Here is a 15,743-nt window from a genome sequence, read left to right on the forward strand (position 1 = left end):
TGTATGAATGTATAACTTATGAAAGGAATGATTCCTTTGAGTATAACATCCCTGAAGAATGCTGTACTTATATTTTCTAATGTTTTCTGAAACAACTGATATGGATTTGACAATTCATTCCCAATACTGCTTCATACACAAATACTTTTCCCAAGTGCAAACAGCCACCAAAATAGAATATTATAATGAACACAGTCATTAAGCTTTTAAGTATGTTCTGTCAAAGCACACTTTGTTATATTTTCTCACATTTTTTTATGCCAAATAATTACTAAATATAGTGCAGCAATGATTTGATATGGTTCTCTCATTAGATTTTGTTTCTGCAACTTTAAAGAAATTATGGAAAATAAGCTACAACAGATAAATTTCAGAATAAAGATCATACTTGATGTTTCTTTTGTTTTTTTTCTTTCGTCAGTTTAAAATTTCTGTTCCATGCAAGAGCTACTTTGAAGGAAGTATATACAAGTATGCAACAATTTACATGTATGATGCAAAACATTTTAAATTATTATGGTACAAAATTCCTTGAATCATATGTTTATTTTTCTATTGTGTATTCATGTGTGTCTAATGGCATTCCATAGGTGCACTATTTTGCAATAAGAAATGTGATATACTGCCAAAGGTATTTTAATTGTAAGTCATTTAGTGACTCCACCTTTTCATCAGCCCTTTTAAATAGCATCTCAACCTTAATATATCTGTTCTCCCAAGTACTACAGATTTTTTGATCTTACCTTAATGTTTAAGAATAGTTGAACTAAAAACAATGGATACGAAAACAAGTACACACTTGTTTTACATTGGTATATCCTTACTTTACATTGTCGGTAAATTTACAGTAACAGGTAAGAATGTTTTTGTGTTTGTTTTTCCTGTATCTCTGTATTGTTGTATGAAAATTTGCCAAATAATAGTTTCATTAACTTATTTTGCACAACAGTTTTTAATATGATAATGAGAGGATAAAGCTACATTCTAGACATTTAAACATTTTCTCTGTGATAGAATGAATGAGAAAACATGCACATTCAGTGTGAAATATAGTTGAGTGACTATCCCTTATAGTCCTTTGGTAAATGCAACTGGCATTTTTATGGCAGTTTTCTGATATGAAATTATTGTGGTAGGTGTTGATCTCTGGTACTCAAAATACAAGATACCCCAATAAAAATAAAATTACAAAATAAAAGAGAATTATTATTATTGCATTAGAGGAATATTAAACTAGCATGGAAATGTTCATATCTATGCAGCAAGCAATGAAACAGTATGCATTATTAAGCAATTCTTACATAATTCACATATTGCAAAAAATTTGGACTAGCATAGGCCTTAATTAGATGAGAACTTATTCCAAAGAATTTTTACATAATATAAAGCAGAATAATATATGTCCTGCAGGGAGGGGTATGTTGTCTTTGTCGTTGACAATCAGAATTTGATAAACAGATAAGGGTCAAAGGGATAATGAAGGTGATATAAAGTGTTTGAGAGCAGGTTGCCTCATCTGTAGGAATAATCTTTGAACTTGGTACTACAGTGCCTCCTCCTACTCATGACTGGAACATGTGCCTAACAGGACAGTACTGATAATGGGGATTCCCCCAGATACAATGATCTGGAGAAAGCACACATTGTCTGCAGGGGGATACTGAGTGTTTTCCATAATATGTCATGGCTGTATAAACATGAGAGCCCTGGGAGGCAATGGAGTACACAAGCCATCTAACATCAAAACAGGGCACTGTGTCTTAACCAAATTTAAGTTGGGCACAGAAGAAAAACAACAGAATTAACTTACACCAAATCTGTTTACAAACTGAAAGAAGACACTGTGGTGTCAAATATTTCTGAGCAATAGCTCTTATCTCCCCAGAGCAAAAAAATATGCTGAATAATCATAATTTCCCTAACAAACTCACTGCAATTCCCAACCTCCTCTTAACATAGGACATGTTTAAATATTCTAAATTTAATTAAAGGATCATTGCCATTACTTTATTTCTTTATTTCAGTTTGATAACCAGTAAGAGAACTTGTCCAAAGACCCTTTTGAGCCATGACCATGGCCCAAAGACAGATAAACTGCAATGAATGTAATAAGTACATTATAATATGTAACAACAAAGCAAGTATAGTGCATATTTACAGTAGATTATGTAGCAGATAAAACAACAGTAAGAATCAAGAGTAAAACAGAATTATAACAATTAAATGATATAGAAAGCAATATTTTCATACACTGTACATTGAGCAAAGTAAAACAATATTCTAGAGAAAAATAAAACATAGTCTTTAAATTATTGTAATATCACTTATTTTGCATGTACAATAGAGGAATGAGCTGAAATATCAGAAGTGATCACACTACAAAGGTTGACGGTAATGCCTGGTGAGCCATCTGCATTTCAGAAGCAATATGGATAAACAGCAGTTGATATAACAAAACAAAACAAAAAAATAAAAAAATGAGTTTAATTAATGGATAGCAATAGTTGCAATAACAGTAACTATAAATGTGGGCAATATCCCTCAGTGAAATTTGATGCAGATGCAATATCAGATAAAGGGAATACAAGATAAATAAATATAGGGGTATAGGAGGTAAATAAAAATCTCTGAAAAAAGAATATTTGCTATGCTTGTTTAAGAGATATTTATGATTATTTTTGAATATTTGAGGTTATTGACACGTTATATTTGTTTTCTGGTGTGTCATTTCTATATACTCGAGCCATATTAGACAAGGCTCTTTCAGTGAATATTCATTTGAGAGGAGGTCCAAACAGCTGTAAGTGATCTATGTTTCAAGAAGAGTAACCCTGCTGCTTTTTAAAAAAGTATAGTTTTTATGTGAGAGTAATAACTGTCATTAAGCAATCTGTAGATGAACAAATTTAGTCAAAGGGAAGAAGTAGCTTGTACTAACAGCCAGTGGCATTTTACTGTGGTGTTGCAATGGTGGTTAAACAGAACAAATCTGAAAATGCTCTTCTATGTATTTCAGGCAGAAGTAGGAAGGATGATGGAAAAATATTCAAGATTGCATGGTATAGTCTGAAAATCAACACTCTTCTATTTTTGTGGTGCAACAGGTACCACACCCACTTTTGGTGTAAGAAGACTGGCAGGAAGGCTTTTGTTTCTATTCCATCTCCAGATGACTGGAACGGTGACACTGCAGTGCAGAATTAGGGCATACAGAATTACAGAATGTGTCATCTATCAGATGAGATATTAAACTCATGTGGATATAAAGGATCTCATGCCACCTGCTGAAAAGAGTAGGGGTTCTTTATTATTATTAAAAAATATATGTACGATGCTATTTACAAACTTGCATATTTACATATTTACAAATTTATACAGTGTCCAACTTTCCATTCCTTTCCATTGTCATACAGTCAAAGATATCTTGCTTTTCTTTATTATATTAAGCCATTATCTTATTTGAATCACACTCCTTTTTCTACAACCACCATCTATTTTTTCTTAAACTTACTGCTAGTCGCCAGTTACCATTGAACATAATTTCATTTAGCTGTTCATAACAAATGAATGACACATAATAAAATAATTATGTATATATTTTATTAAAATATTCTTTATTTTTATGGCTATAATATCCATTCATAATCATATCCATATTTATTTCATTTGCCTCCTTTATATTTTCAAATACATTTTCTTTATACAATTTTCCCACAGTTTTGCAACCATTAAACATTGTAAGAAAAATGTTGTGTAGTTTTTTTCTTTACCAGAATATATGTCAACGCTTTTACCATTTTTTAGATGGCATATTTACCTTTACTGGTAATTTATTAATTGTGACATTCTACTTTCCTTCATATTTTTATAGTACTGATGTTTTCATTTATTTCAGTCCAAGGCCTAATGTAATAACATAATTTCATGATATTTTCCTCTCTCCTTTCATATTTCATTGAATTTTATTTTCCATAAAATAGTTTTTGTTGATAAGATCTCATTACTTCATTTAACCATGCTTGTCTTATTTTTAATTATTTTAGCATATCCCAATGCCACTTACATTTCTACTTTACTAAATTTACTTTTTATTTTTAGCATTTATCTAAAACAAAACTTTATACAAATTTAAAGAAGCAGCATAAATAATAGAGTTTATTAATCCTAAATCTCTACCTTCCTTTTCCATATATAGGGCTCCGTTCTTCACTGTATTCCATCTTGAACCCCATAGAAAAAAAAACAAAAACTTGTAGTATGTATTTTCATAGATTATTGGCAAAATATCAACATTAGCTAAATATGCAATCTTTTCCAGTATAAGTAAATTAATCAAATACACTTTTTATTAAACAATAGTTTGTATGTTTTCAAAAAAATAACTAAAGCTCATTTATTTAATTTAGTTTCCTATTCTACTTTCCTTGCTTATATCTTTACCCTGAAATCTTATTCTTAACACAGAGATTTCTTACATCAAGAAAGATACTCCTCTTATTTTTACATTATCACATACTCATTTACTTTTGTCTTTATTTAAAGTCATGCCTGTTACAGTTAAACATTGTTGTATATAACATATAACTTCTTTCATCCAGACTTTATTTTTTGTACTCAATATAATATCATCTGCATAAGTAAACATGATTGGAATTGTTATCCTTTCATTAGAATTATAAGTAGCACATTTATATCTCTAATACATTCATAACTAGCGCAAATAATATACTCCCTGACATATGCCATTTTTTATATTTATTCCTTTACTTAACCATTCATTCAATAAAATTCTTAGTTTATTTTCCTATATGCAGAGCAACATACATTCTTCATTTTCTTACTAATGTTGTACTCTTCTATAATTGTCCACAAAAGTTCATGCTGTACTGTAGCCAAAAGTACTGTCAAAAGCCTTATTTAAATCTTCTATCATGATCTTGGAATCATCAGTCTGGTGTATATCATCCACCATTTCACTTACAATGAATAATTCTTGACATCCTTTTCCCTTAAAACTATATATATGCTATCTTCCATAACACTTTCCATTTTACTTTTCATTCTCTTCTGAATTATTTTCATAAAAATCTTGTAATCTGCATTGTTTAATACTATAGGTCTCCAATTTACAATTTTATTTTCATCTTCATTTTCCATACAAATTTAGGTATACTACTGCATACATCTTTATATATAATGTTCATACTTATCTATTTATTTACATTTGTTAATGGGTAATGTCCAACTGGGCTGAAAGCCCATTTTCAGTGGAGACCCAAGGAGAAAAGTTCCATAAGTAAAACATAATAGATAAAAAAAAATTACAGTGTTTTACAACTTATAAATAAATAATAAAGTTACACAAAGTAAATAAGAAGCAAGAAGTTATACAAGGTAAATACAACAACAACAAAAAAATACATTCATTACTTTTAAGAATTATTTTTTCTGCCATTCTTTAAAATTCTTATAAAATTGGTATCCTATTCAATCTGATCCTGAAACTGACTGCAAATTAACTTGTCTAAATACCTTAATGAATTCAAATAAGGAAATCTTATTTTCCAATTCCTTATTTTTTTGTTCTGTCATTTTTTTAACATGCCATTCTTTTTAACTTTCTTTCTATCTTGAATCATTTTCTTTACATAATTTATTATGATATTTGTTATTTGTTCCTAAGATCTTCTTAACTCTCCTCTATCATCTTTCATTTCTCCCATTATTCTAGCATTCTTTTTGACTATGCTATTCAATTAAGCTGATGCCTCTTCTTTTTCACCTTGTAAATAATACCTTTATTTAAATAATAATTTACTTTTCTCTTGATTCTTTTAATAAATTCTCCATTTTATCACAACATATTCTCTACCATTCCTTTCTAAGTCTTTGAAAGCATCCAGACACATGGTTTTATATTTGATTTTTCTGCTTTTCTTACATCTGACTGCCATTCTAAGAAAGCCTTTTTTTATATATTTCTATCAAACTGCCACCACTTAGACCCCTTTGTATAACACAGACTAATGTAAATGTGATCTTTCTATAAAAATACTTATTTTTTTCCCATTCATTTTCTTGTATTCCTATCCTTATGACTGAGTGATCTGTAAAGCCTGTTACAAGTTTCTTTCCCTTAGCTATATTTAAACCTTGTGATACAATAAAATAATCTATTTCTGTCTTATGTATACCTGGACCGTATGTCCTCAAATTATTATTCCAAATCTTTAAATTTCCAAATAATTTCCTTTGTTTTTCTTTTTACACTCAAATCACAATTAAACTCTACCCTTAATATTACATTGATATTAATTGCTACATAATCCAGAATTTTATAAAATAAATGTTCCCTTTCTTTACTTGTAACATAGGCATACAATATTATAATTCTATATATCTGATTAAGCCACCTAAGAGCTACAGTAGTTAATCTTCCCATCAGTGTCAGTGTTATTTTCAATATTTTCAATGTTTTCACTGAATTTCTAAAAAGTACATCTATGCCTGCATATAATTCCTTTCCTAGGTTCCACATTGTAGTTCCTCCCCAAAGTTTCCTTGTTTGTAGTCTCTCTTCTTGTATCAAACATCTTACATCTTTCAGTTTTATAATGTCAACATCACACTTGCTACACCAGTTTGGGAAGCCTATTCTTCTACTTATATGTTTGATGCCATTTACATTTACTAAAAGCACTCTAAAGTTATCATTGTTTCTATGTTGTTGCTTACTAGAAATTGTATAAATGTGAAGTATTTATCTCATTTGCATTATCCATTTCCTTTCTTTTTCTCTGTTACACTTATTCATTTAAATGTTAGTTTTCTGCCTTTTATTCTTTTGATAGTAGAATTCTTTTGCCTTTTACTGGTTTCCACTTGAGATCTTCCTCATCACTTATTTCTAAAACTTATTTTATATTATGTTGTGTTTATTTTTTTCTTTTTCCTTTTTGTTATTTTTACCCCATTTTTTTTTATTACTTCCTCATTATCTTTTATTGGGAATGTTTCTTCTCTTTGTATACTGTTCCCACTTTTGGTTTCCTCTTCCTGTTTATCTTTTTTCTTTAGATTGCAAGCCATCCATAAATGCCCAATTTTGTTACATTTATAACATTTCAAATCACACTTTTTGCCATCATAACCTGTTTCCCCACAAATATAGCATTCCTCTTATCACAGTTACTTATCAAATGATCATCTCTTCCACAGGAAAAAATCATGATCTTGGTTGTCCCCAATATTTTACAACACCTCTGTTGCCCTCTACATTTATCATATTAGGGATATAAAGACATTTTTCTTTCTCCATTTTCAGTACAATATGACAGTCCCATCCCCAGTCCATAATTCTCTGTTATTATACACTTTGCTAATGTCCATAACTTCGTTACCATGTTTGCTTAAATCTCTGTTTAGCATCTCTTTTCAACTTCAGTTCAAAATTTAACATGTATTTTCTTTACTGTTTCTCTGAGAAATGCTTTAATCACAGAACAGAACCAGTCTTAAAATTAATGTCACAAAAGGTCTCTTTATGAATAAGAATAAAAGCTCTTACCTCCTGAGCCTTCACTCCCAATAGGACCATTAAATTATCCCAAATGTCATACCTGTCCATTTCATTTTCCTCTTTTGTCTGAATTCTCACCATAAATTTTAATAGGTTGTTGCCATTTCCTTTACTAGTCTCTTACCACTTTCCCTACAGTTTCTTTAACAGTCTCAGCATATGATTTCTTTGTCTGGCAATCTTCTTTCAAAATGCCTTCTCAATTCCTCCAACTGAATTTTGTCCATAAGTTCACCCCATAAAACATCTTTTCCACTCTCCAACTCACTATACAACAACAATTCACCAAAAATATCATCACACAAGCCAACTGAATGGAAGATTGTAATAACACATCCAGCATGGTTTTAAATATTTGCTTCCAATGAAACAAACATATCTGCTGAAACAGCTACTCAGAATTTTTTTAGAACTTCAAACACTGCACTGGCATTCACCTCTGTACTATCCACCATTTTAGATCTCGTTGAGTTTTGTTCTCCCAACCACCATTGTGTTAGGAACATAACAAGTACAGTCCTAATGACTACAGAAAGTTTGCTGATGCTCTAGCCAAATGTATCCCAGTTATAGAAATACCATCTTGGGTCTCCTCTGAAAAGAGATCATTAACCTAGTGGGATTAACCTAATCAACAAAGGATAAATAAAATAAAATAACTGTGTGCTTTTAAAGTAATAAGATGTGACATTTTACAAGATAGTTTAAAGTATATTGATCATGTTCTAAAGCAAGTATTAAGTAACAAACCTTTGAAGCTTGATATAACGTCCTTACCATATACAATGATAATTATACAGTTTGAAAAACAAGAAGTTTGCCATTTTGTACATGTTATTTAGTTTGGTAAAGTTGGTCTCCTGAAAATATTTCACAGAGCTGAAAATTCCTACAGTGACATTATGAATGACTGAATGCACTATGCCGCAGTACCCAAAATCAAGTATATTTCCATGTTAGATGAAAGCAGAAATAGATTATTTCTTCCTAGAAAGGCAAGTTTTCAACTAATGCTTGTTTATGGAACACCTCAGGTTAAAAAGTGACATAAGATGATGCAGTAGATAAATCACAATGTAAATAAGGAGCAGCTTCTCTAAAGAGGTAATTTTTTTAGTTATCCATGATGGTTTGCAGATATATGTACATATTTTCTCAGTACCTACTATGACATCATTGCTTGAGTGTCATTCTAGAGAAAAACTGAGCAAACACTGAAACTAAAAAAAAAATAAATGAATAGCACACTATAATATTTTGTTCTTTCTTTGTTTCTTTTTGCAAAATCACTTAAAGCATTATCACAAGGGGTACAACAGGAAAATTAAATTTATTATTAAAAAAAGATGTTCCAAATATGACCAATGCACTTTAAGCAGAGAAGATACTTTGTTTACTACTATTTCAGTGTATGAGGTAAAAGCCAAGTTCAGATCTAAAGTAAGGCCCATCTACCTTCAAGATTTGATAATTAACAGAGGTGAATGACAAAGATCTTTGATAGCGACATTGGTAGCATTTCTAAGACACTGTGGAGTGCCAAATAGTATGATATTGATTTTAGTACTGGTCATGATGCTGGTTTTAGTGAATTCATGATCAATTTAATAGCATTTAGCCATTTCCACAATGAAAACAAAACATCATTGTATATTTCCTTTGATATAGAAATGGCATTTTACCAGACCTATTTATCATAATATCATCTGTGTACAGGAGACAACTTAAGTGCGGGAGGTCCCAAGGCATGTCACTGATGAAAAGAAAAGTAAAAGTGAACCCTATACTGACTCTTGTGGCACACCAGAACATATGTCACCAGTTCTGGTTTGCAAGTTTACTTCCCAGTATCCTTAAGGTCCTTCCTGTAACATAAGCACCATAAAGGCAAAGTGGAAATTACAGCAATGAACACCAATAACCAGAGAAATACTGTGCTAAAGTAAGTCTGGACACTTGAAATAAAGAAAGATCATTTAAGGAAACCACAGATAAGTGCTTTCATCCTTAGAGTATTCAGATAGTTATTGGAAATACAAGAAACTTGCAATTCAACATTAATTAACATTTAAAAGTTAAGTGACATAATACTAACAAGTACATTTATATATGTATATATATATATATATATATATATATATATATATATATATATATAGGTCTACTTTGTTTTATTTCACTGAATTTCAGTTCACCCTGTCCAAATCGTGAAAAGCTCAAATTCCTGAAACCTCATTTCACTGAAGTGAAGTACGAGTAGTGTGTAGAGTAATATAAGGCAAGTAAAAAGAATATGCCCTTTTCCCCACAGTAGTGCAATCCTGGAGTTAGTATATATACTTAGGGGGATATGGGGGGGGTGTAGTCACCCACCTAGTTTGGTTTTATATTATATTTCACCAAAAACATCAAAACAATACATTTTAAGCCATACACATGCACACTTACAACACCAATGACTAACTATTTCCAGAAGACAATATAAACCCAAACTAGGTGAAGGTCTATGCCCTCCACACCCCCCATTGTGGGGGTCTATGCACCCCACACATCCTTAACTCTCTCTCTCTCTCTCTCTCTATATATATATATATATATATATATATATATATAGATATAGATATAGATATAGATATAGATATATGTATACTAACTCCAGGATTGCACTACAGTGGGTAAAAGGGCATATTTTTACTTGCCTTACAGTACTCTATACAGTGCAGTACTTTACTTCAGTGAAATGAGATTCAGTGAAATGAGTTTTCAGTAATTTAAGCTTTCAGCGATTTGGTGAGGGTGAACTGAAATGCAGTGAAATGAGATTTCAATGAAACAAAGTAGACCCATATATATATATATATATATATATATATATATATATATATATATATATATATATATATATGTATATACATGGAGAAAGGTCAGTACACTGACTTTTCAGAAAGTTGAATGTCATATGGTTGAGATCATGTGATTGGATTTCTGAAAAGTCGAATGACAAGAAACAAAAATCTACATTCATTGCAGGAGATCAAGCCCCATTGCACCCTCATTTGCACAACCCATGCATATTATATATACCAACTCTGAGATTCACTACAATTGGGAAAAATGTAAATTCCCTGATCCTCACTGTACCATGAGCTGTATACAAAAAAAATTAAATCAGGTGGTTTTGGCCCTATGAAGTTTGACTTTCTGAAAAGTTGATTGTCTGAATGGGACCGATATATATATATGTGTGTGTGTGTGTGTGGGTGTGTGTGTGTGCAGTATATACAAAAATATATATAGATTTATATATATATATATATATATATATATATATATATATATATATATATATATATAAATTGATAGATAAAGGAAATGAATTCTATAAGAAAACGTAAAAATATTTCAACATTTTGCATTTCATCAAAATGGTTACCTTAAAAGGGAATAATAACAGTTGACTGTCCAACTCTAGAGCAAAAAGAGGAGTTAAATATCACTGTTTCACAACTGCCTGACCCTCAGACCACAAGACCTAATGGAAATCTTGTAAGACAAAAAATGGATTTACATATTTGGATGAATGAAAAAATACAAGTTCAGAATTTGCATCAGCTACAGCGATACCTTTATGGAGCATGTACGTAAGCTAGAGAAAGCTTTTCTTAAATATCATTCACTTCAGAATGATAATGCCTTTTTTAAAATAATGCATTGGTAGCAGAAGGGTTATCAGGGGCTAAATGTGTGCAAATACCCCAGTAATGTTATTGAAGGATCTGAGTATAACTCAGAGCTTACTGTTCTGTTCGACAATTTTGGAATATACTTAATGAGAGCTATCCTATGAAACAATGAAAGGCAACTTGAACATTACATTGAGAAAATCAACAGTCTCAATAGATCTATTACCAATGACTTACCTTTTTTCCTACTTACATAAACAAATATTCTGTTGTTTCCTGCAATGTTGACTACAAGTGTGAGCAGATTAAAAATGAAGGAAAATTAAAATAGAGACAGACAGGAATGAGTACAAAACTAAGGCTTATCCACTTCCTTTCAAAAGAAAAGTAGCTACAAAAATAAGAACAATGGAGTTTTGATTCAAACACATCACGTTCCCACTGATGAATACTCTCAACCATTTGCAACTGACAGCAAAAAGTACATTGACCCCCAGGTCATCCCTTTAGACCAAACATCAGAAATACAGTTGGAATGACTTCCACATCATCAGTAGCAAACAAGGTAGAGAACTGGACAACAGCAGACCAACTTGGAGGCAAAGAGGACAGACAACATAAAAAGGGATGCAGAGCAGTGAGAAATAAACTTTAGTGTTATTGCATCTACTAGTAATACTGAGATTTTACGTGATGGCATTTTTACATAGATTTGACAAATACAATATTTTAACTATAGCAATCTTGTCATAGAAAGAAACAGTTGTTTATGAAGGCATTTGCACCTTCCTTAGTCATTACTCAAGCAGATGTACCCATTGACTTAAAGCTGTATACATGAAAACTGAAATTCAGTTATGATTACATTTGCAATCAGAGTAATAATCACTTCAGGACTGAGGAAGAGGAGACTATTTAACCCCACATCTTCACCCATCCATGGAAATGTATGAAATATCATGTGAGAGAGACATCAGTCATTTCCTAAAATGGAAATGAAATTGACTTACTACTCAAGTTAGTCAGCACCCCGATCCATTAAACTTATGAAGCCCAGTTGGGTGGGGGTATTGGTAATAACAAACAACCAAGACTATTCAGCTCATATCTGTAACAATCTGTCCACCCCAAACAAACACATGCAAGTTTCCTGGAATGAAATTAGCACTGCACATAAAAAAATTACCTTTTTCTCCTGGTTCTTCTTTCATAAAAAATCATCACACCTTTACGAATGTTTATGTGTCAACCAACCTACAGTCCCATTGTGACAGTGATGAGCTCAAATACCTATTGCCTGCCTTTTTTATCAACAGAAAGTTGAAACTGTTCATTACGAAGCATACCTATTTGCTGAGAGTCTTGAGATTTAAAGTGTATCAATCACAAATGGTACAAGGAGGACTTGATTTTTATTACTACAGATGTTGTTTACTTATTTTCAATCATACCACACCATGAAGGTCTGGAGTTTTTTGAAAGGGCTTTAATTCAGTACAACTTCCTATGTATCAAATTGATAAATGACTTTATGAAAACTGAGTTGGAAAACAACTACCTGCTCTTCCAAGGAGAATTCTATAAATATATTCATGGGGTGGGCAATGGGGGCAGCATGTAGCACATTATACGCTAATGTGGTTTTGTGGACTTGGGAGAAGAACTCCATTCTTAACTCCTCATTTGCTAATTTTTGGCTTGTTATTCCAGGTTCTTGGATGGTATATGCATATTGTTATTTGAAACTATGAACAAGTTAAAGAATTTTTAAAATACATCCACTCTGTTTCTGCATTTTGTCATTCACGCACCATGTTTTTTTATGATAAGGTTAGCTTCTTAGACCTCATGTTAAGAAAAAAAAAAACAGGTTGGAAAGAAAACCCTGTTAAAACCTATACCATAAGCCAAGTTTCTCCAATTTGTATCTTCATTATGATAGTACCCACCCATACTTCCAGTCAATATGTTTGGTGAAGGGGCAGTGTGTTAGACTGGAGCACTTGACTGCTGATTTTGACACTTTTATCAAAGAAAGCAGTAACCTATATGGTACCTTTTAGAAATTATCCAATATGAAATGGCAAATGCTTGAAGTTCAAAATATATCCCAGTCATGGGAGAAGGAAGGAATATGCTGTTCCTAAGAAAACTGAGGGTGCAAACTATGAGAAGATAAAGACATTAACATACAACAACTCAGGAGAGTTAAACATTTTCAAATAGAAATGGAACATATTTTCCAACTTTCCAGAAGTGGCTGGACAGTTGGGAGAATGACAATTTATAATATATATAAAACAGCAAAAACTTTAGAGATGTTTAAAAGACGGGTGGAAAACATCACCTCAAGTAATAAAAACGGGAAACATATGAATTTAGCTTTTGCCAAAAGTGCAATTATATTTTGGAAGGCAGCAAAGTTGCTATTGCTGCTTATAACAAAATCTACTCATCAAGTTATCATTTTAATTGTAGAAGTATTAGTTTTATTAATGTGACCATCTGTTTCTCATGCACTTGTTTTTACACAGAAAAAAAATGAAATAGCACTAAGGAGGTGAATTTACAAGCACATCTATGACATTGCTATCAAATAAAAATATATTAATGCATGTTGCAACCATTCCCTTTTATGTACTACCTCAGTTTTAAGTTTTTTTTTTTTTTGTATTTTTTTTTATTTTATCTCCAATTAAAACCAGAGTCCATCCCTCAGAATCCAGGACTGAGTACAGGAAACCAACTTGGCAGGTAAACTTAGATGCTCGTTCCCCCAAGAACTTAATGGCAATATATCGATATCAAGTGTACTGAAGCTGAGAGCTGCAAAATTATAAATTTAATCTTGCACATGATAAAATGCAAACAATTCAGATATGTTTTACATTAGTTCTTTTAGTATTCAATTCCCCTATTAAAAAAAAGATTTATATATATATATATATATATATATATATATATATATATATATATATATATATGTATTGACAAACATTTTAGTGTGATATTGTCAAGTGACTTTTGATTACATTACTTTCTGAATGTTATTTCCTGCTGGATTGTAAGTTTCTTGTCAGTTCTGATAAAGTCCTGACTTCTCTAAGCATGAATTAACTGTGATTTCATTAAAGGATTTTGCTTTTTTCCTGTAACACAGTTTTTCAACCACAGATTGACTTCATTGGAGAAACATTCAGATTATAGATGGTTCTGAATGCTCATTTCGTATCAATGAAAATAACAGTTATTACAATACCAGTATCCATAGTATTATAAATCTGGTTGGTAAATATATAAGTGCATAAGAATGTTTAGCTCTAACGCCATGATACTTGCCTGAGAGTATATCATAATTTAGTGATGTCATTTAAGACTTAGATGTATTTGAGTTTTTCAGGATTTTGGTGAGTCAGCAAAGACTGGTGATAGAAGTCTATATTGTTTAGTATTGGGAGGGATGACATCAGATATTGGGGTGATTAAGGCATTCTTAAAGCTGTGTGGGACAGTGCATGATGTGAGAAAGAGAATGACAAGGAAGAAAATAGGTGCACATAGTACTGTACTTGTTAACAACAACATTTTGGTGTTGTACAACATAACACTGCATGGAAGATACTATGAGGTCATGTAAAGATATAAAACAGCATCCTCACCCATTACAATTTCAAAAGGTTCTGTTGCATTACTGCAAGTCTGTTATATATGTATCGTCTATTGCTCTTTCTGGGAGAATAGCTAAGGGATCATCGGTGTATAGTATTTAAGTCAGGGTTTTTTTTCTCCAAAACATTTTTATTTTGTTTACATTATAAACATATGCAAATGTACATATAAATACAATAAAACAATAACAAAACTATTTACAATATTTGCATTAATCCATGATAAACAATCATTTTATCCATGAGAAGTTATCAGTAATTGTTCAAAAGGTTTTCAATTTTTGCCATGCTATTTTTTATGAGTAATGTTACGAGTTCTATAACAGATGGTTTGCAGTTCTTTTTTACAAACAGCTTTGGCTAAATTAATAAAATCTTTAAACATCAAATTTTGTTCACTTTTCCAGTTCAAAGTAATAACTTTTCTGGTGACTGCAAGAATTGATCAGAGTAACTGAATCTGAGATTTAGGTATTACATTAGGTATAGGAACAATGAATAGGATTAGTGAGTTAGAAATAAGACAGTTATCAGAACATAAAACGTTTACAAAATATCAGAAGTTTTTCCAATATTGAATAACTTTTCTACATTCAATGGACATGTAAACCCAGTTGGCCTCTAGTAATTCATCACATTTTCAACATTTACTCTCACTGTCTTTGAGTATAAGATTTATTTTATGTGGAGTATAGAAACTCCTATTCATACATTTCCATATATGCAATCTCCAATATAATGAAGAAGAGGTGCCATACATAGAATTCAATAACATTTTTTTGATTTATCAGATATTTATTCTCTATTAATCTT

The 15,743-nt window shown here is 31.3% G+C and overlaps 1 protein-coding gene across 2 annotated transcripts in view; it reads left to right on the forward strand.

Moving 5' to 3' along the window:
• Positions 1–695: 695 nt before the first annotated feature.
• The window catches only part of LOC122801055 (poly(U)-specific endoribonuclease-like), a 212,739-nt gene continuing 197,691 nt past the window's right edge, over positions 696–15,743 (forward strand). Inside the window, exon 1 of one of the 2 annotated variants that reach the window (XM_044070538.1) lies at positions 696–854. In XM_044070538.1, coding sequence (XP_043926473.1) covers positions 776–854 — 79 coding nt within the window. In that variant the 5' untranslated portion in view covers positions 696–775. The remainder of the gene's footprint in view (positions 855–15,743) is intronic. The other variant, XM_044070537.1, reaches the window with a different exon arrangement.

The sequence above is a fragment of the Protopterus annectens genome, chromosome 4.part1 (assembly GCF_019279795.1).
Source record: "Protopterus annectens isolate FY-2018-M chromosome 4.part1, PAN1.0, whole genome shotgun sequence".
In the NCBI taxonomy this organism is placed as follows: domain Eukaryota; kingdom Metazoa; phylum Chordata; order Ceratodontiformes; family Protopteridae; genus Protopterus; species Protopterus annectens.